This window comes from Colobus angolensis, unplaced genomic scaffold (genome assembly GCF_000951035.1).
Source record: "Colobus angolensis palliatus isolate OR3802 unplaced genomic scaffold, Cang.pa_1.0 Scaffold19, whole genome shotgun sequence".
NCBI lineage: Eukaryota > Metazoa > Chordata > Mammalia > Primates > Cercopithecidae > Colobus > Colobus angolensis.
The window spans coordinates 1,221-22,088 of NW_012115043.1; the positions used below are offsets into that span (position 1 = coordinate 1,221).

General features: G+C 35.6%; 1 protein-coding gene across 1 annotated transcript in view; it reads right to left on the reverse strand.

Annotated features, from left to right (window-relative positions):
- Positions 1-277: 277 nt before the first annotated feature.
- Positions 278-20,868, reverse strand: part of LRRC49 (leucine rich repeat containing 49) — a gene marked incomplete at its 3' end in the record, with an annotated part of 168,338 nt that continues 147,747 nt past the window's right edge. Inside the window, exons 13-15 of the mRNA XM_011940552.1 lie at positions 4,542-4,779; positions 3,181-3,366; positions 278-387 (exon numbers count right to left, since the gene is read on the reverse strand). Coding sequence (XP_011795942.1) covers positions 278-387; positions 3,181-3,366; positions 4,542-4,779 — 534 coding nt within the window. The remainder of the gene's footprint in view (positions 388-3,180; positions 3,367-4,541; positions 4,780-20,868) is intronic.

Below are 20,868 nucleotides of genomic sequence, written 5' to 3' on the forward strand. Positions count from 1 at the left end.
GTGTTCTTCCAAAATGTGGTTAGTCTCCCCTACGGCCCTCCCTTATAGCACCTGAAACATTATGTTTTAATTACTTGTGTATATCTTTAACTTATTAGACTATAAGCCATATGAGAATAAGGATCATCTGATTTAATATCCCCAACGCTTTCAATAGGGCTAGTCTAGGATACATGTTTATGGAACACATAATTAGCATAGTTAAGACGTATGTGGATTTATTTCTTTTTCTAGTATAACAGTGATTCTATAAAAAACTATAAAAATTAAAGGTTACCTGGCATCACCCAGAATGGAAATCAGACGATACTGGGGTAACTCAGAAGATGCTACATGTGCTAGGATTCCAAAGAGCCTTTCAGCCATTATCATATCATTCTGTGTCACCTGAAGAGATACGATAGAAAGGGGTAAAAAAAAAATGACACCATCTCTTAGCTGGATAAAACTAATATAATCCCAAAGAGAGATCCAGATTAAATATTATCTTGTAAGCCCACAAAAGCACATTCTCCTGTGCTGTAGAAAGAAGAGTTTTCATTGATATTTTTCTTTCTTGAGTTAAAAGAAGATGTACAATTGTGGTTCATGATGATGGAAGTTGATTGGAGGTGATGAGTTAGCTCTGATTTAGCAGCTGTCTTTCCTGAGAATTACACTTCAATTTTTAGTAATTTTTTTTTCAGAAATACTATAGCTTCTTGGATTAGAATGATTTAGAGGCAAAAAATTCCCAAGTGTCAATGGGATAGATGCCTTTTAATAATGTATCAAAGATAAGCCAAGGTGTTGGACATACCTTGCTCCTTTAGGGATAATTTTGTCCCTTCCTGAGAGATGGAACTTCACTGAATTAGCAAGGATGCTCCCGTTCATTCTATCAGTCTTTATCCCCAAAAAGAATAACTTGTCACAAGTATACCCTATGAGGACCCATTCTTACATTAACCAAAAAAGTACCAAAAGCTGAAAGCAGTACCTGTACTACTATCTGGGGATATATTCTTTAATACAAAATAGAGTTCCTTACATTTTAAATACTGTTTTTTTGTCATAATTCAATGATCCCAGCCAAGAGCCATTTTGCGCCCTACAGAACAATCAGCAATGTCTGGAGACATGTTTAGTTATTTCTGGACATTATGGGCATCTAGTGGGTAGAGACCAGGGTTGCTGTTAAAAATGTCACAATGCAGAGGACAGCCCCCACAAGAAAGAATGATCTGGCTCAAAATGTCAACAGAGCCAAGGTTTAGAAACCCTGGTATAATTAAATTTTAGATCTTTTGAAAATTTCTTCCTGACACTAGCTGTAATACTCTTCACAGGCATTTTCTTAAAAACAAACCAATAATTCACAAACATCTTATACATATGAATCAGTGCAGGCTAGCTCTCTTCCCTTCCCTGGATCTTAACAGTTAAGGAGGCTTCTGTCACTTCAAATCCTTCCTTAGCTAATAACTAAGTTGTGTCTGGTCCAATATAGTCACCTAGTGGCCAATGCAGGACACTACTCCATGTTTTCTTCTTGATGCTCATAACTGAATTTAATTCTACCTCAAGCAATATCTTTCTTTTTTATACACAGAGAAGTAAAAATGCAGTGTAACATTACTATGTAAGGTCAAGGACTTTACAAACAGGAATATATATTAGGTATTTTAATAAAGTGTCAAATATCCCTGGCATTGAGATTTTCAGAAATTTAAATCAGAATAAATTATATTGGTTCTTTCTAATTCTTTCTAATTCTTCTCTACTTTACATAACTATACTATTCCTTCCTAATTCAAAGTTTGATAATAATGGGTATTCTTCTAGTAATGATCCATATCTGGGTAAATACACTATTTAGGGTTAACTGAGGTAACGGTTTGTTACCTCAATTAAGGAAGAATCACTCACCCATAGTAAAAATAACCATTCTATTTCCAGTCTGGGCTAACTTTAGAAACCTTTAGGACTAATTATTAGGTCCTTCCAGGGACTCACAACCTCACCTCTGGGGAAGTACCAAATAGTATACATGAATACACAAGACTGAGCCAACCCTCTTGAGAACTAGCTGGAGAAATTAAAAGTCATCTGAAGATTCAGATTTACCCAACATGTTCAGCAGATGGCTGATTCTGAGGTTATAGAAATACCATGGTTGATGCAAATTTCATATAGCTGCTTGTACATTGATCCAGAGATGTACAGTCTCCTCATAGTATGCTGAATTTTTGGAATTAAGTATCAGCTGCAGGGAAATACAGTTACTGTGCCAGAAAGTTGATTACAGTTAATCTTACAATAAAGAGGTCTTCTGAATTTCAAGAGATATTGTAATAAGACTAACAACATATTAAAGATTTTTTTTCCTTTGGAGGAGTGTTTAAATTCAGTAGAGGTAGAAGCATAGCTTCTCTCTTTTTTTTCCAAATTAGTATTTTAAAAGAACATGGCTTTTGAGTAGCTGGGGGATTACCTTGTGACAAGCTTAGCAGAATCAATCTAAAAATAACTTTTCACTAATAATTTTCCAGCTATTCAGTTCCAGACCTGAGTTACCCAATGTAGTCATGGCACAGTGGTTGCTACCAGCTATTAACAAAGCAATCCAGACATTTACTTATACTTATTTTATTTTATTTTTCTCTTATTTTCACTTTCTTTTATCTTTCTTCCTGGCTTATTTCTCCTTTTCATCTCTTCTTTTTGTAAATCATGTTCTTCCTCCCCTTTTTTTTCCATTTTATTCTTCCCTTTCTCTACCACAATACCCTTATTAGTTGACATTTAGGTTTTACTTCCTTATCCCCTCTTGCATACCAGGCAGTCTGCAAAGTACTTTGAAAAATACAAAGATCACATTACTTATAAAACAGTTATTTTTTATTTTTATTTTTAACTGTCGCCCCACCATTTTATTTCACTGAATGCTTACAAACAACAGTATAAGCATTTGCCATTCACTATAACCTGGTTACTATTTTATTTTTACAATTTGTTTAGTTCTTTGGAAGTTTTAAAATAGATTCTTAGGTTTTTTGACATTTTAAATGTCTATATTAAAAAAAAACATTATGTCTTAAATGTTCCATCATGGTTACTTAAATTTCTAACCATTTAATGTAACTATTTCCCCTAAGAAGGAATATTTTTATTCTATAGTTCATCTAGTTTTTAGCTTACCTCTGTTCCATTTATTTTCTGCATACTAAAATGGCTTAACCTAAACAGTACATAATATTTCCAGAGTGTAAAATTGACAACTGGATTTCCTTGAGGATCAATTGTCAACTGGTCAATACGACGGAGTTGTGCTAGTGCATTAAATTGCTGCAGCATTACAAGATTTGTTTCCTTGAATTTAAGGTGCTGCAATGATAAAACACAAATACAGATTGGAACATTAATTTTAACCATATTGAAATATTAACATTAAAGCTTCACTAATCATTTCCCAAGTAAATATGTAAACTTTAGGCTTAGCAAGTATGTCTTCAATTACATTAAATCAACTGAATGTACTAAACTTACGTAACTTTAATTCATCCAATGCACCATTGATGGAATCCATCCAGTATTGAATTCTGGGTGACTCCTTCTATAAATGACAGTCTCACTTATAAACAAACATTCTTTAAAGTTACATAAATATCAAATAATGCAGATTCAGGAATTATTGATTTTATGTGTTTTACATTGACATTAAATAAATGTTTTAAAAAAGACTAGAAATGAAAATTTCAGAGCTTTATAAATACAGGCCCCACAATTTTCCTGAGAAGAACTAGTTAGTTGTGATTACTTGTATCTTGCCAAACACTATGTAGGATAGTTACACTGGCTACAGAAAAATCAAATCACTAAAACTGCAATGTTAATGCAAGCATTCTGTCTGTGAATCTAGATGCTCTTTTCTAAACATACTGTCTCCACCCCTATCTTTTTTAGGGAGAATGAAGTGAAAATAAAAACAAAAACCCACCAAAAAGGCAGGTGAGGGAAGTCTCTTGGCTGACAGAGAAAAACACAACAATAATAAGAGAGAGCTCATTATAGAAATCACGGTTTCTACAAATGCATACTAAATAATACAATGACACCATAAGTGAGGAAGGCTAATTTCTCAAAGTAATTTTAATGAGCTATTAAAATTATTTTCAACATTGTTAGGGGACAACTGTAAAAATTATATAATAAATATACATTTCACCATTACCAGGTATAATAGGTGAATACATAAGGCTATGTGTTAAGGTGAATCCTTTATAAAGCAGAAATAAAGAACTTGAACAAAATCATATCAGTCTTTTTCTACTCCACAAAGGATCATTTTTTTTCAAGATTTAATTTCAAATGTTAACATAAAACTTCAAGGCCATTTATGAATACTAATTTAAATCCTAGCTCAACAAAATCAACACAAAACTTTAATCTTCCTGCCAGACAGAAACTACATAAATAAAAGTTAAAACAGGTCTTTGGCCTGAACACACAAGTCATTGACTAAGCATAATTCAAATATACTACTAAAAGGAAATATTTACCAGAGAATTAGGAAACTTAATCTTCAGTTTAGGAAGCACATGGACGATTTCATCAAATTCTATGAAAGTGAAGGAGACAGTTGTGATCATTCCTGCTGTCTGAACACTCCAATTCCTATCCAGAGATTCCAGTGCTCCTGAGCCATATAGGGAAAGTGTATCCCCGTCCACTTCAACAAGGTATGTGTCTATGACAGATAAACCTTGTAAAGCATTGTTGAGTCCTGAGTCTAGAGGCCTGGAAAATCCAAAGTATGATTTTAAATGAAAGACATCATGCAGAATACCTAACAGTATAATGACCTGTCAGAAAAGCTCTTCACAATTTTATATTCTTTTTTCATTTCCATAATTAAACCTAGAGCATTAAAGACTAATTTTCAATAGACTGTCTGGAAGTTTTGTATTATTCTAATCATATATTTTAATTTAAAAAGAGGCACATTATGAACAAAAAGATCACCTCTAAACCCAAATTATTTCTATCCATGTCAGATAACTAATATTCCCTTTAGTTTTAAAACAATCTGTTTACTACATTATGGTTATCTTTTCATTTCAATACAGACAGGTTTTCCCAATCTATAAACTTTTCTGACTAGAAAAAAAGTGCAGTTTACAAATTAGTATTTCTTTTTTTTTTTTGAGACAGAATCTTGCTCTGTCACCCAGGCTGGAGTGCAGTGGCACGATCTCCACTCACTGCAAGCTCCGCTTCCCGGGTTCACACCATTCTCCTGTCTCAGCCTCCCATGTAGCTGTGACTACAGGCGCCCGCCACCACGCCCAGCTAATTTTTTAAAATGTATTTAGTAGAGACGGGGTTTCACCATGTTAGCCAGGATGGTCTCAATCTCCTGACCTCATGATCCGCCCGTCTCGGCCTCCCGAAGTGCTAGGATTACAGGTGTGAGCCACTGCGCCCGGCCTCAAATTAGTATTTCTATAGTAAGAACCATACATATAAAAATAGGTTTACAAACTAAGTAATAACTGCTAAAAATAGTTTATTTCTCAGAGGTTGTATTAGGGGGTAACTCTAACTTTCTACTTTTGGATACTTCAATGGTTTTTGAAATTTTTAAAGTGTATACTATAGTTATAATCAGTAAAATCAGTATAGATTTCCTCCTCACTTTGAAATAAGAAATAGTGAGAAGGAATCATTATTTATGTGATATATACACACTATATATATATAGAGAGAGAGAGAGTTGCTTCTCATACTGCACTGAATTTGGTCATTATTATTTCCAAGGTAGAAGCCACATTTTTTACATAAGGCTATCTAAATGATAGCTAGAGAATAAATGAAATATCTTAATCCAACTCATATGTTCTGCCTTGTGAATAGAAACGTAACTATTTGTTTTACCCAACCTCAAAACTTAAACAAAGCATGGTTTTTGTTTCTGCATTTTCCTTCTGGGATTTCTGCTTTCATCCAGTATTTATTTGACCCTACTAAAATTGGTGTCTCACTCTTATTTGTGCTCCCATGGTCTTTGGTACACTCCTGGAACACACTTCTCATAACTATATTACAATTTTATGCTTACAATTTTGCCTATTATTCCAGATAATGAGTGAGGTTAGAGATTGTATATTTTTTCATCTTTGGGGACGCAAAACCTAGTAATTAGCTTTTAACAATGTATATTGAATGAATTATTAAATATCTTCAAACATTTTACAATATTGATGTTAAGGGATAAAACTAAGAAAGCACCGCTCTGTTGTTTATCATACTTATTTCAGAGGTACCAACTAACCTTCTACACATTTGTTTATTCAATAACAAGATTAGTAATAACATCAGTCTACTTTAAGTGAATATGCAACCAAGAAAATACAAAAAGGCTCGATTTCTACCAGACTAGCACTTAAGACAATGATTATTATGTGACAAAAATCAAATATCCAATGAATAGTAGTATATGAATCGTCTTAGATGATAATCTTAGAAAGGTGAAGGCTGATAATAGGAAAAACTAACTTAACAATTAGTTCCATACATTTTGCTTTGTGTGATACATTGAGTTAGATTATATCTCATTGAGGTTGATTATATAATCAATACTGGAACAAAACAAAGGACAGTTTCAGTGCCACTAAAACAAAGAAGGCTTGATGAAAAGAGTGCATACTGCTATTACAATACTTGCCACATTGTACTGCAATTACTTGTCCCCTTATCTATCTCTCTTACTAAACACAGTGATCCTTGAGAGCTTGAAATTTGTCACAATTACTATAGTAGATCCAAAATCTAGTACAGCGCCTAGCACACGCTCTGCTCAATACATATTTCTTGGATGAATTAATGAAGTGGGACAATGATGAAGTTTTTAATGAGTATGTATCATATCTTAAGAAGGATGTTTGAACCATAAGCTATGGTTTCAGTAAAGGGGCAGAATCAGTGATATAGGCACAGAATAAGGGTTAGCAAGAAGGTTTATCCACATAGGGATGCCTGATGGCCACAGCAACCAGTAAAAAAGTTTAATGTAAAAATGATGGGGAATCAGAGTTACGTATCAAAAACATCAACAAATCCTTTGGGAAATGATGTTGCTCCACATCATATATTTAAAAGTGTCTTGCCTTTCTTTTTCCACATAATTAAAAGTTTAAGAATATAAGTTCCACAATAAAAAGTCTGTCATCAGAAAGGGATTATTTATTTTGTGTAAAGGGCTTGTCAAGTAAACTGTTCAGGAAATAAGTGACATAATAAACAAGGCTACATTCAGCAAAACAGTGACATGGTTACAAAACAAAGCAGAATTTCCAATTTATGTAGCTATCACATGTCCATTTGGTAAAAACAAATGGCAAGTCTCCTGGGCTGCAGACAGGCTCATCTTTTTCACTAGGAAACGTAGCACCTAGTAAATAGGCCATATAGCACCTAACCCATTTCAGTTATTTTCTGAAGGAAGCTTTTGAGTTTAGCCTTAAACTCTGGCCAATGTTTACAAATTTGCTCCTCTGGGAAAGAATAGTTCGGAGCTCCATGAAAAAATGACTTAGCTTGCCAAACAATGTTTATATATTGGGGATTGTTCTTCTAGTTTTCCTTGTGTCCTTAGCAGATATGAGCACATCTTTTTAGTTATACATACACACATATTAATTAATTAACTAATTAATTCTTTCTTTCTTTCATTCACCAAACATATCCTGAAAGCCCACTATCTACAAAACACTGTGCTAAGAATTTTGGCAAATGCCTCTAAATCATGTGTATTGATAAGAACAATCAACGATGAGATCATACAAAGGTTTCTGGATATAGCAAAACTATTGCTCACTTCTACTGGGTGATAGTTTTAGAAATATAACTGCTCTAATCCTACTCTGCAATCAACCTAACAAACACATGGGATATAATTTTTAAACTAAAATGACCTCAATATCACATTAAACAAATAGGTTTTTGTGGAGAGCTTATTATGTGTCAGATATTGTGTTAAGCATTGGGGATATAAAAATAAATCAAGATATATTTGCTCTCAAAGAGCTCTCAATCTGGATGGGTGGGGTGGAGAGGAAGATGAATATATATATTAAATATAATATAATGTGCTTATTGTAATATAATGAATATTTAAACCATATGCTAAGGGAACACAGAGAAAGGAATGACCAGTTCTTTCAGAGGGGAAAAGTCAAGTTTAAAAAGGAAGGCTGCATTTGCGGATTTTTAGCAGGAGCAGAAGTTGGGAAAACAGAATGAAGAAGGGCGCTGGAATGATTACTTTAAGTTCAGGGGCACATGTGCAAACCTGACACAGATTTTATTTTGTATGGAAAATAAAACCTGATTATGTATAATATATTTATGTAAGAATAATTTCTTTTTTAAACTTTTAAGTTCAGGGGTATATGTACAGGTTTGTAACATAGGCAAACTGTGTCATGGGGGTTTATTGTATAGATTATTTCATCACCAGGCCGGGCGCGGTGGCTCAAGCCTGTAATCCCAGCACTTTGGGAGGCCGAGGCGGGCGGATCACGAGGTCAGGAGATCGAGACCATCCTGGCTAACATGGTGAAACCCCGTCTCTACTAAAAAAATAGAAAAAACTAGCTGGGCGAGGTGGCGGGCGCCTGTAGTCCCAGCTACTCGGGAGGCTGAGGCAGGAGAATGGCGTAAACCCGGGAGGCGGAGCTTGCAGTGAGCTGAGATCCGGCCACTGCACTCCAGACTGGGCGACAGAGCGAGACTCCATCTCAAAAAAAAAATAAAAAATAAAAATAATAATAATTAAAAAAAGATTATTTCATCACCCAGGTATTAAGCCTAGTACCCATTAGTTATTTTTCCTCCTCCTTCCACCTTCCACCGTCCAATAGGCCCCGGTGTGCTTTCCACTCAGTGTGTCCATGTGTTCTCATCATTTAGCTCCCACTTATAAGTGAGAACATGTGGTATTTGATTTTCTGTTCTGTGTTAGTTTGCTAATGATAATGGCCTCCAGCTCCATCCATGTCCCTGCAAATAACATGATCTCATTCTTTTTTATGGCTGTATAGTATTCCTTGGTGTATATGTACCACATATTCTCTCTTTCTTTCTATTTTCTTTCTTTTTTTTTTTTTTTTTAACACAGTTTCACTCTGTCGCCCAGGCTGGAGTGCTATGGCACAATCTCAGCCCACTGCAACCTCCACCTCTCGGGTTCAAGAGATTCTTGTGTCTCAGCCTCCTAAGTAGCTGGGATTACAGACACGTGCCACCATGACCAGCTAATTTTTGTATTTTTAATAGAGATGGGGTTTCACCTTATTGGCCAGGCTGGTCACGAATGCCTGACCTCAAGTGATCTGCCTGCCTCGGCCTCCCACATTTTGTTTATCCAGTATATCACTGATGGGCATTCATAATGATTCCATATCTTTGCTATTGTGAATAGTGCTGCAATGAACATACATGGGCATGTGTCTTTATACTAGAGTGATTTATATTCCTTTGGGTATACACTCAATAATGGGATTGCTGGGTTGAACAATATTTCTATGGCTGGAACACTAAAATACGGGGCAGGAACATTGAAACATGGAAGGGAGAAGGAGCTGGAGATGAGCCTGAAAAGTCAGATTTTATCCTGCATGGTTCAGAAGCAGAAAAAGGTTTTTAAATTTAAAAAGTGATGAGATTTAAGCACCTCCAAAGTATCATGCATGAATCTAGGTACTGGTGTTAGGGATACAAAGATGAATAAGATACACATTCTGCTCTCAAAGACCCAATTCAGACAGATAAGTCAATCAACTTTGTGGAGGACATAGTAGGGAGAGGCTGAATGTAGGGGATGAGCAAGAAGACCACTGCAAAAGTGTCAACTAGACCATATGCAGGCATAACAAAAAATGGTATGGTGTAGTCGAAATGGCAATGTCAAGAAAATGAGATAGACTTTAGTTCAAATTCCAGATCTGCTATTGGTAACTGATGACTTCTGGGGCAAGTTACTTAATTATTTGAGTTTCAGTTTCCTTGTATGTAAATGATTATCATAATACACATATTTTCAGAGTTGTGAAGATTAGAAAAAAATATTCTAAACTATGCCTCATACTTAGCTCAGTACATTTTCATGATTATTAATAAGAGAACTTAGATTTATCAGACATTTAAGAATAAATAAAAGTAAGACTTAGTGATTGACTAGAGAATGAAGGAAAGGGTGGAATTAAGTGTGACTCAAATTTCTAGAGTGGGTAACTGGTCATCTGACCCAGTTTCCTACCTCTGTCTACTCTAAATTTGTACTCTAAGAAAGCTGGTATTCTTCTCTGGAGGATCTGCTTAAAATTTGTTTTCCCATAAAGTCCAATACATTTCCAATTACATTCTCCAACTGAAATATTAATTATATAATAGCAGGCAGAATGACATCAAATATGAATTCTCTTCAAGATTTTTAGTGGTTAATTTTAAGTCCAAAGTTTCATCTATTCAACTTGATCTTTACATAAGAATAAGTCAGGAGGCTGGGCACAGTGGCTTATGCCTGTAATCCCGGCTCTCTGGGAGGCCCAGGTGGGTGGATCACAAAGTCAAGAGTTAGAGATCAGCCTGGTCAATATGATGAAACCCCATCTCCACTAAAAATACAAAATTAGCTGGGCATGGTGGCGCATGCCTGTAATCCCAGCTACTTGGGAGGCTGAGGCAGGAGAATCACTTGAACCCGGGAGGCAGAGGTTGTGGTGAGCCGAGATTGCACCATTGCACTCCAGCCTTGGTAACAAGAGTGAAACTCCATCTCAAAAAATAAATAAATAAATTTTTAAAAGTCAGGAAAATATCCTATGCCTTTTCAATAAAGGACTTTAAGAAAAGACAGGGTGACTAGCTCAATGCAATAAAGTAATGACTCTGAAAGCCAGGCTAAATGTAGAACATACTCTTAAATGTCTAGATGAAAAGAGACATTATTTAGGAGGATTATTATTATTTTTTTAACCTTTAGGCTTTTCATAACAGGCCTGAACAGAAAGACTTAAAGTATTGCGGAAGATTCTTTTCCCAATGAATAAGTGGTGCTGATTCCTATAATAATTTATTTTATGAATTTCTATTACAACATTCATAGGTGTGAAAATTCATTGTATGCATTATATTTTATTATAGTAGTGTTGGCTAAAATACCACAGTGCTCGTAGACAGGAAATGACCAAAAATAAACCAGCTTCACTGCATGCATCCAATGTAAGCAAAAAAAAAAAAAAAAAAAATTACACCAAGTACTTTCCAATTTCTGCCAGAGAAAAGAAACCTGCAATATGTCATTTTACTGGAGAGCTGTCCCAAGTACAGTGAACAGTGAAATCATTAGTGGGATATAGCAAAGTTTTAGAGAATTTCTTCCCTTTTTGTGTCTATAATTTTTTCATGGACACTTATTTCCAGGCATTTAGTTACACACCCATAAGCCAAAGGTTACGGAACATTGTAAACCAAGAATTATCCACTTTTTTGGCATTATGAAATACTAAAGACTATAAATATAAATGATTATTAAAAATGGAAAACCTTATGTAGTATTAAAACACGAATTGAAACACTAGGTAAGAAACTTTGCGGCCCTCTGACTAGCTTTGTATGTTCAGAAATAGTTAAATTGTATCATTCAGGGTCCCAAATGATAAAATTTAATTATCTTTTTGAAGACTTAAGAAAATGTAGAAATATAATCTTTAATGTTTAAAATTCTTCACTTTGTACTTTCAGATAAAAATAGTATACAGACTAAGCACATGTGTTTAAAACCTCTCCCTCCAAGACCCCATTGAAGCATAGTAAAGTAATCAAAAAGACATAAACCCACAACAACAACAAGTGCAGCAGGGGAAGACTATTGGCAGCAGGAGATTTCAGAAAATTTCTGGAAGCTAGAAAGAAAAAGTGTTAAATGATGAAGAAGGATAAAAAAGGGCTGTATTCTCAAATATGCCCTGGAAATAAGAAAAAGATGGCAGCCAAATTGCTCAGTGGAACTCTGGAAAGCAACAAACAGTAAGTATGATGGAGGATGGGAGTGAGAAGTGAGACTGAACACAGGGGCATTAATTGAAGATCTGTAAAAGGTCTCTCCCACCTACTTCTCTCACTGCCAACAAAAGTCTCACAGAGTGGCACTGCAGTTCAGTGAGAAAGGAAGAACACTCAATAAATAGCACTAGGGTAACTGATTACTCCTATGCAAGGAAAACCCCTCCCCACCCAAATCAGACCTTAGCCTCAAATATAAATATCAATTACTGGTATAATAAAAAGTTAAATATAAAAAGGCCAAATGTTAAACCTTTAGGAAGACAAAAAGGGAGAATGTTTTTAAAATTTCAATGTGGTAAAGGAATTGTTTTCCTAAACATAATCTAAGTAGGTAAACCATAAAGGAACAGGTATATATTTTTGTCTTCAGTATATAAATGGTATTTAAAGTCAAAGCCATGTAGGAGACTGCCTAGGGGGAAAGCAGAGAGTGTAAAGACAGCCCAGGACCAAAACCCGAAGAACTCTACCATCAAGAGGTTGAGAGGACAGAAATACTTGAAGATATCAGAAAGACACATAATACAAGAAAAAATCAAAGGCTACTAACAATATGATATAAAATGATAAACTATAAAGAATGGTCAAAAGCAAATGATGAGTCTAAATTAGATTACAGGGACAGGCTTCAAAAAGAGTAGATTCTAGAAGTCAGAAATGTAGAAACAGCAGTAAATTTCTTTGTTCAATTTTTTTAAAAGGCAATCAGAAACTCCAGAAAAAAACAAACTATATATGAAAAGCATGGCTCAAATATGAAACAAACTAAAATGTGGCATGGGTTTGGACAACTTTTAAGGTATAATGAAGAGGGGTCCATTTGAATTTGATGCTATGACTATCCTTAGAGTGGCTTAGGAAGCAGAAAAGGAGACATAATCATACCTTATTCCTTTACCATAAAGTAAAAGATTGTTATATTATAGAAACTTAAATACTGTTTACCAGTTTTCAAGTTTTAAATACTACCAACTGACAAAGTTTTATAATTATAGAACAGATATTAATCTTGAAACGTAAAAGTATAGCTCATAGAATATAGCCAAATTGGAATCCCATAGAGAAAGCAAAAATGCTAGTGTAGGGAACTCCAAAACACTCCATCCCTCCACAAAAGCAACAAATATGCTAGCAACAAAAAACCCCCAAAAACAAAATCAACTTTTTCAGAAATCTAGAATCTAATAAATTACAAAACCAGGGAAACAATGAAGAAAAGAAAAACTGTTGAATTTCAATAAGAGAGTTCTGAAGCATTTTAACTTACCCTGTTACCACCCCCCACTCCCCAGCTTGGTGGTGGCCTTGAAGTTGAACAGCCCACATTCCTGGTACAGGCTGCTGGCAACAGACGAAGCAATATAGAGCATATTCTCAAAAAACTGCAGTTGTGTGTTTTGACATGTTTGTTGACTCTCTGAAGGATTAGCTCAAGGGCTTGCCTTTGGATCACTTGCCTTGGAGCTTCCCTAGGGCTGAGGTGGCTTCTAAGTGGCATTTGTTGAAAGTATTGAAAGGCAAAAATGTATTAGCTGCCACCACACTGGACAAGGGATAGTAGCTGCAGCAAGCAACAAACAAATCAAAAAGGCTGAGAAGGAAGAGGCTAGGGAAGGAGATGTCTGGGAGAATAGAGTTTTGAGAAGCTCCTGTGAGTCCAGGGAATCTAAAAGGCCACATGCATGTCCAGGGTCAGACACATGTTTGGAAAAGACCTGAGAAGACACTAATCTTAACCCTAAACCTAACCCCTGGTTGATCTTCAGGTTTTACACAAGCAGGAATGAAGGTTAAGGCAGAGTGGCAAACTGTTTAGATAAGCCGTGAAAGACTGCCTCAAAACAGAACCAATCTATAGAGGCTGGGAGAGGTTTATTTTTTCCTTTTTTCTCCAGGCATTTAAGAAAATCTCTGAAAATCACTAACTGACCACTAAGCTAATGAAAAGAGATTTCAGTGGGTATACATGATAAATAATATAGTCTTCACAGAAATAATTAGGAAAGTCATTAAACAAGTAGAAGACAACAATCACAACAAGCAGCAACAACAAACCCTAGGGGGGAGGAATGATCTGATCTCCAGAGTTGTCACATAAATGTCCAGTTTCAACAAAAAATACGATGCATACAAAGAAACAAGGAAGTCTAACCCACTCACAGGAAGAAAAGAAATGAACAGAAACTGTGTCTGAGGAAGCCCAGGCATTGGACTTACTAGACAAAAACTTTTAAGTCACCTATTTTAAATACGCTGAAATAACTAAGGAAAACCAGGAGAATGATGTCTCACCAAATAAAGAATAAAGAGATGGAAATTAAAAAGGAATCAAATAGCAATTCTGGAGTTGAAAAGTACAATAACTAAAAAGCTCTCTAGAGGGTTTCAACAGCAGATTTTAGTAGGCAGGAGAAAGAATCAGTAAACTTAGGTCAATTAAATTACATAGGAGTGAGAGAAAATAAACAGTAAAGATAAATGAACAGAACCAGGAAAACTATCCAGCATACCAACATAAACATAATGGGGGTTTCAGAAGGACAGACATGAGAGAAAAAAAAGCAGAAAGAATATTTGAAAAAACAATGGCCAGAAACTCCCCAAATTTGATAAAAGACATAAAACAACATATCCAAGAGGCTCAATGAACTCTGACTAGGATAAACTCATAGATCCACACCAAGACACATTATAATCAAACTACTGAAAGACAAAAATAAACAGACAATCTTGAAAGTAGTGAGAGAGAAGTGACTCATAATGGACAAGGGATCCTCGATAAGAATAACAGCTGATTTCTCATCAGAAATCATGGAGACCAGAAGGTAGTGGATGACATATTTAAAGTGCTGAAAGAAAAAAAAACACCTGTCAACCCAGAATTATATATGGCAAAACTGGACTTCACAAATAAGAGAGAAATTAAGACATTCCTTGATAAACAAAAGCTGAGGGAGTTTATTGTTAGTATACCTGACCTACAGGAAATGCTAAAGGAAGTTCTCTGGAAATTAAAGAACACTAGTTGGTAACTTGAAGTCATATGAAGAAATAAATAACATCAAGAAAGGTAATTACACAGGTACATAATAAAAGCTAGTATTACTGAATTTTTAGGCGGTAATTCCTTTTGTTAAAATATGATTCAAAAGAAAAATGCATAAAAAATAATTATAAATCTATAATGTGCACACAATGTTTAAAGATGTAATTTCTGAAAATAGAAAAGGGAGTAGAACTAAATAGAAGCGAAGTTTTTATATACTATTACAACTAGATTGGTATTAATTCTAACTAGCTAAATTAAAATGTTAATTGTAATCCCCAGGGTAACAACTAAGAAAACAGCTAGGAAATGTATAGTAAAAGGAACAAGAAGGGGATCAAAAATGGTACACTAAGAAAATCAGCTAAATACAAAAGAAGAAAGCAATGAAGGAATTGAGGAAGCAAAAACGATATACAACAGATAGAAAGCAAATAACAAAATGGGAGACATGTGTCTTTCCTTATCAGGACTTCAAAGATTAAACTACTCAAATTAAAAAGCAGAAATTAGCAGAAAGGATTTTCTTGTTTTCGAGATGGAGTCTTACTGTGTTGCCCAGGCTAGAGTGCAATGGTGCAATCTTGGCTTACTGCAACCTCAGCCTCCTGGGTTCAAGTGATTCTCCTGCCTCAGCCTCTTGAGTAGCTGGGATTACAGCAGGTGCCACCACGTCTGGCTAATTTTCATATTTTTAGTAGAGATGGGGTTTCACCATGTTGGCCAGGCTGGTCTCGAACTCCTGACCTCAGGTGATCCGCCCGCCTCAGGCTCCCAAAGTGCTAGGACTACAGGTGCGAACCACCACTCCCAGCCAGGATATTTTTTTTTTGAGACGGAGTCTCACTCTGTCGCCCGGGCTGGAGCGCAGTGGCCGGATCTCAGCTCACTGCAAGCTCCACCTCCCAGGTTTACGCCATTCTCCTGCCTCAGCCTCCCGAGTAGCTGGGACTACAGGCGCCCGCCACCTCGCCCAGCTAGTTTTTTGTATTTTTTAGTAGAGACGGGGTTTCACCGTGTTAGCCAGGATGGTCTCGATCTTCTGACCTTGTGATCCGCCCGTCTCGGCCTCCCAAAGTGCTGGGATTACAGGCTTGAGCCACCGCGCCCGGCCGATTTTTTTTTTTTTTAAAGATCCAAGTATATGCTTTCTACAAGATTAAAAGACACAAATAGGATGAAATGGAAAGAATAGAAACAGATATCCCATGCAAACAGTAACCAAGAGAGCCAGAGTATCTACTAATATTATGTAAAAAAGATTTTATATCAAATATTTTTATGAGAGTCATGGAACAACATTTTATCTTGAAAAATTGGTCAATCCGTAAGGAAGGTATAACAATTATAAAGGTATATGCACTTAACACCTAAAATATATGAAGCAAAATGGACAAAGTTGAAAGAAGAAATAGTTCTACAATAACAGTTGGAGACTTCAATACTCTACCTTCAATAATGGATAGAACAACTAGACAGAAGATCAACAAGTAAACAGAGGACTTGAAGTACACTATAAAACCAACTAACAGATATGTATAGAAAACCCCACCCAACAACAGCAGAATACATATTCTTCTCAAGTACGCATGGAAAATTCTCTGGGATAGACCATATGTTCATCCAAAAGCAAGTCTCAATCTATTTAAAAAGATTAAATTCTACAAAATATCTTCTCTGACCACAATGAACAAATCTGGAAAATTCACAAATTAAACACTGCAGTCTTAAACAACCATTGGATGAAAGAAGAAATCACAAGGAAAATTACAAAAGTACAGTTGATAGAAGTTGCAATGTACAAAGTGGGAAAAATAAAAAGGATAGACTCATCTTACAAATGAGGACTTGAGGGCTATTGCCTATAGTGGATGAAACAAAAAAATAGAGATTTAGATACATATTACAAAAGCTACCAATAAAGCAACTATAGATATACAGTTTTGGGAGGAAAAGAGGTGAGGAAGCTGAATCTTCATCTATTATAGCAAGTAGTATATCTAAATCTTACAAATTTAAAAAACTGCATAATATACATTTAAAGATGTGGTAGAAAAGGAGCCAGTAAAATACCACTTAAAAAAAAAAAAGAGTAGCCACATACATAAAAGGAAAATCAGGTGAATGAGGAGTTTCAAAAGGAGGTCAAGTAAAATAAGGACTTACAGTTCAAAAAGTCAAACTGAATGCTCTGGTTAAGAATTCCTTGTTTAGACAAAATGCAAGATATAATAAGTTCTTTTAGAAATATCTCTAAATTTCAGTTCTAGGAGATTTTACAGGAATCAGATAACTACAAACTAAACTGAAGAAAAATCTACAACCAGTAGAAGTTATAAGTAACTGATTTTGCATTATAATCCCTACGAGTTATATACTATCTGTCATAAAATTTTATTTTTCTACCTTCATGTATAAATATCTTCTGTGGCTACTCAGCTTGCTAGTTTTTAGGTCATTAAAAAAAAGAGTCAAACTAAGAGGATGTAATAGTGTTTCCATGACACTTTAAACATATATTCATAGAAAGTAAATCTTTTGCCAGAAATTGTGGATCCCTTTCCTAATGATTCATCATTACTCTTTACATCCTCTCCATTGAACCTCCACATCTCTTCTCCCATCTCTCCCAAACTCTTTCTCTATGCTTCCTTCTTAAAAGCTAATGACTTTGTGGAACTCCTAATAAAAATTCTGAAACTCTTGGCAGTAAGCATAAGGCACAACAATTTTCACTAACAGATACTTCCTCTTTCTCTTGGAACAGCTTGCTTGTTTTTGAGACCATAAAGACCCTATGATTTTAAATTATTTTAGAGGGTCATAAAATGTTTGGCCATATGCCACTTTAAAAGTTCAAAATGTCATGAAAGTCATGTTAATAGTCTGCAATCCACTGATCAGAGATAGTTTTGCCAGATAAAAGAGTCATTTAATAAAAAAGATACTCCTGCATTCACTGAAGCTGCCAAAACTAGTAAAACTTAAACAGTGAATAGCCCTGTCACAAGAGAACAGGATGCATGGCCTCTGGTACCGTACCATACCTTGTTCTACCATCAGTAACTTCAATATCTACAATAATGACTTCAACAGATCTTCTTTCTTCTGGTGATCTTCACTTCTACTCTTTTCCAACAATCCACTCTGATAACCACAATAATGGCTTCCATATTGCTTAGATTTCATTACTTAAATGTGTTCTACCTCTAAAATATTTAACCTCAAAAACTTACTTTGACCATAAATTCCCACAATTCCATCTCATTTTTAATGCTCTTACTTTATATGCTCCTCATCTGCAACTTTAATCAGACTTCCAGTCCCAGAAACAAAATTTTCTTCCAATCTGTTGCCAACCTTCTGTTTTTTAATTCCTTAAAATCTCGCCTAGACTATCTGACCCATCATTTCTATCTTTTCCTTTATCATCACACTTGAATATTTTTATTCCTTGCCTTTGATCCCTTGTCTCTTTGTTGTTTATCAGACATTTAGCTTCTCTTCTGTTATACTTAGCTACTCTGCGCTCTTGGAATAAACTCACTCAACCATTCAGGCTAAAGTTGCTATAATTTCATGGTCTCTAACCTCATTTAGTTCCTCAGAATTTTCCTTCAGTCTTTCAACATTTTCCCAGTTAGCTCCCTCTGAATATCAAACAAGACCTGTTTCTTAAAAAAGTGTCACTACTGTTATAACAATGCTAATTCTTCTGAAATTAATAAGTAAACTTAAGTGTGATTTGAACAATATTCTCACCATTTCTTTTCTATTTAGGTTAACTGATTTTAAAGTTCATATGAGGCTGGGCACAGTGGCTCATGCCTGTAATCCCAGTACTTTGGGAGGTCAAGGCGGGCACATCATTTGAGCCTAAGACTAAGAGTTCAAGACCAGCCTGAGCAACATGGCAAAACTCCACCTCTACAAAAATTACAAAAATTAGCTGGACATAGCGGTATGCGCCTATAGTCCCAGCTATTAGGGAGGCTGAGGTGGGAGGATTGCTTCAGCCCGGGAGGCGGAGGTTGCAGTGAGCCAAGATCACGCCACTGCACTTCAGCCTGCGAAACAGAATGAGGCCCTGTCTCAATAAATAAATAAAGTTCATATGGAAGAATAGGTGTGTGACAATTGAACTTGAAAAGAACAGTGGAAACCTATTTCCCCTACAAGTTGTGAAAACTTACTATGAAATTACTATTATCAAAAGAGTCTGGTGTTGGCATTAAAACAGGTAAGTGAAATGGGTAGTCCAGAAATATATGCACATATTTACAAAATCTTAACGTGAGATAAAGATGGCATTCTCGTGAAAACAGAATAGTTTAATTTTTATTTATTTTGTTTATTTTTTTCTGAGACGATGTCTTGCTCTGTCACCCAGGCTGGAGTGCAGTGGCGTGATCTCGGCTCACTGCAAGCTCTGCCTCCCGGGTTCACGCCATTCTCCAGCCTCAGCCTCCCGAGTAGCTGGGACTACAGGCGCCTGCCACGATGCTCGTCTAACTTTTTTGTATTTTTTGTAGAGACGGGGTTTCACTGTGTTAGCCAGGATGGTCTCGATCTCCTGACTTCGTGATCCACCTGCCTCGGCCCCCAAAGTGCTGGGATTACAGGTGTGAGCCACCATGCCTGGTCAGAAGAATAGTTTAATTTTTAAAACGTTATTAGCAAATTGACTAGTCAATTGAAATAAAATCAAGTTAGACCCTTATCTAACACTGTGTATAAAAATAAGTTTGAGGCCATGTGCGGTGGATCACGCTTGCAATCCTAGCACTTTGGGAAACTGAGGCAGGAGGATCACTTGAGGTCGGGAGTTCAATACCAGCCTGGTCAACATGGTGACACCCCATCTCTATTAAAAATACAAAAATTAGCCAGGTGTGGTGGTGGGCACCTGTAAAGTCTCAGCTACTCAGGACGCTGAGGCAGGAGAATAACTTGAACCTGGGAGGCGAAGGTTGCCGTGAGCCAACATCGTGCCACTGCCCTCCAGCCTGGGTGACAGAGCGAGACTCCGTCTCCAAAAAAAAAAAAAAATTGATGGATTGAAGGACTTTTAGAACCTTACTATAATTTTAGAATAAAAAATTCCAGATTACTTGGATAAACTTGAAACTGAAAAAAATAATTTTTTAAAAAGAAATTAGAAATAGAACTGACATTTATTATTTCATAAATCTAAAGCCCAACGCTATAAAGTTTTAACATTATAAAGTGTTATAGTTCTAACCAAGTAAAATTATATTTTGCCATTTAAATAGCCACTCCAGGGCTATATAAGAATGGTATATTAGTTATATAAATTGTCACTTCATTAGAATTTTTATTCTTGCTTTATTTTTGTAGCTGAAAGAGCTGAGGAGGTCTACATGTGGATCCCAAGTGAGCTGAAGGAAATACACTGATATAAGTTAATTCTATAGCTAAAAGTTAAAAAGCATATTTGCCTAAATATATGTTAGACTCTAACTGCAGACAATTTCCAAAACATTATTCTCATGTCACTCAAATTACTTCCTTTACTATATATTTTTTGCATATGAAAGGCTTAAAGAATTCCAGCTAAAAACCTGAAGTAAAAGCTATATTATATTTAATTTTAAAAGGTGTTTCAATCAGAGTTTAGTTAAGGTAATAAGACACATATGCTTCATCAAATTAAACAAAATTGAAACGTATTCTATCTTTGATTTTTAGGC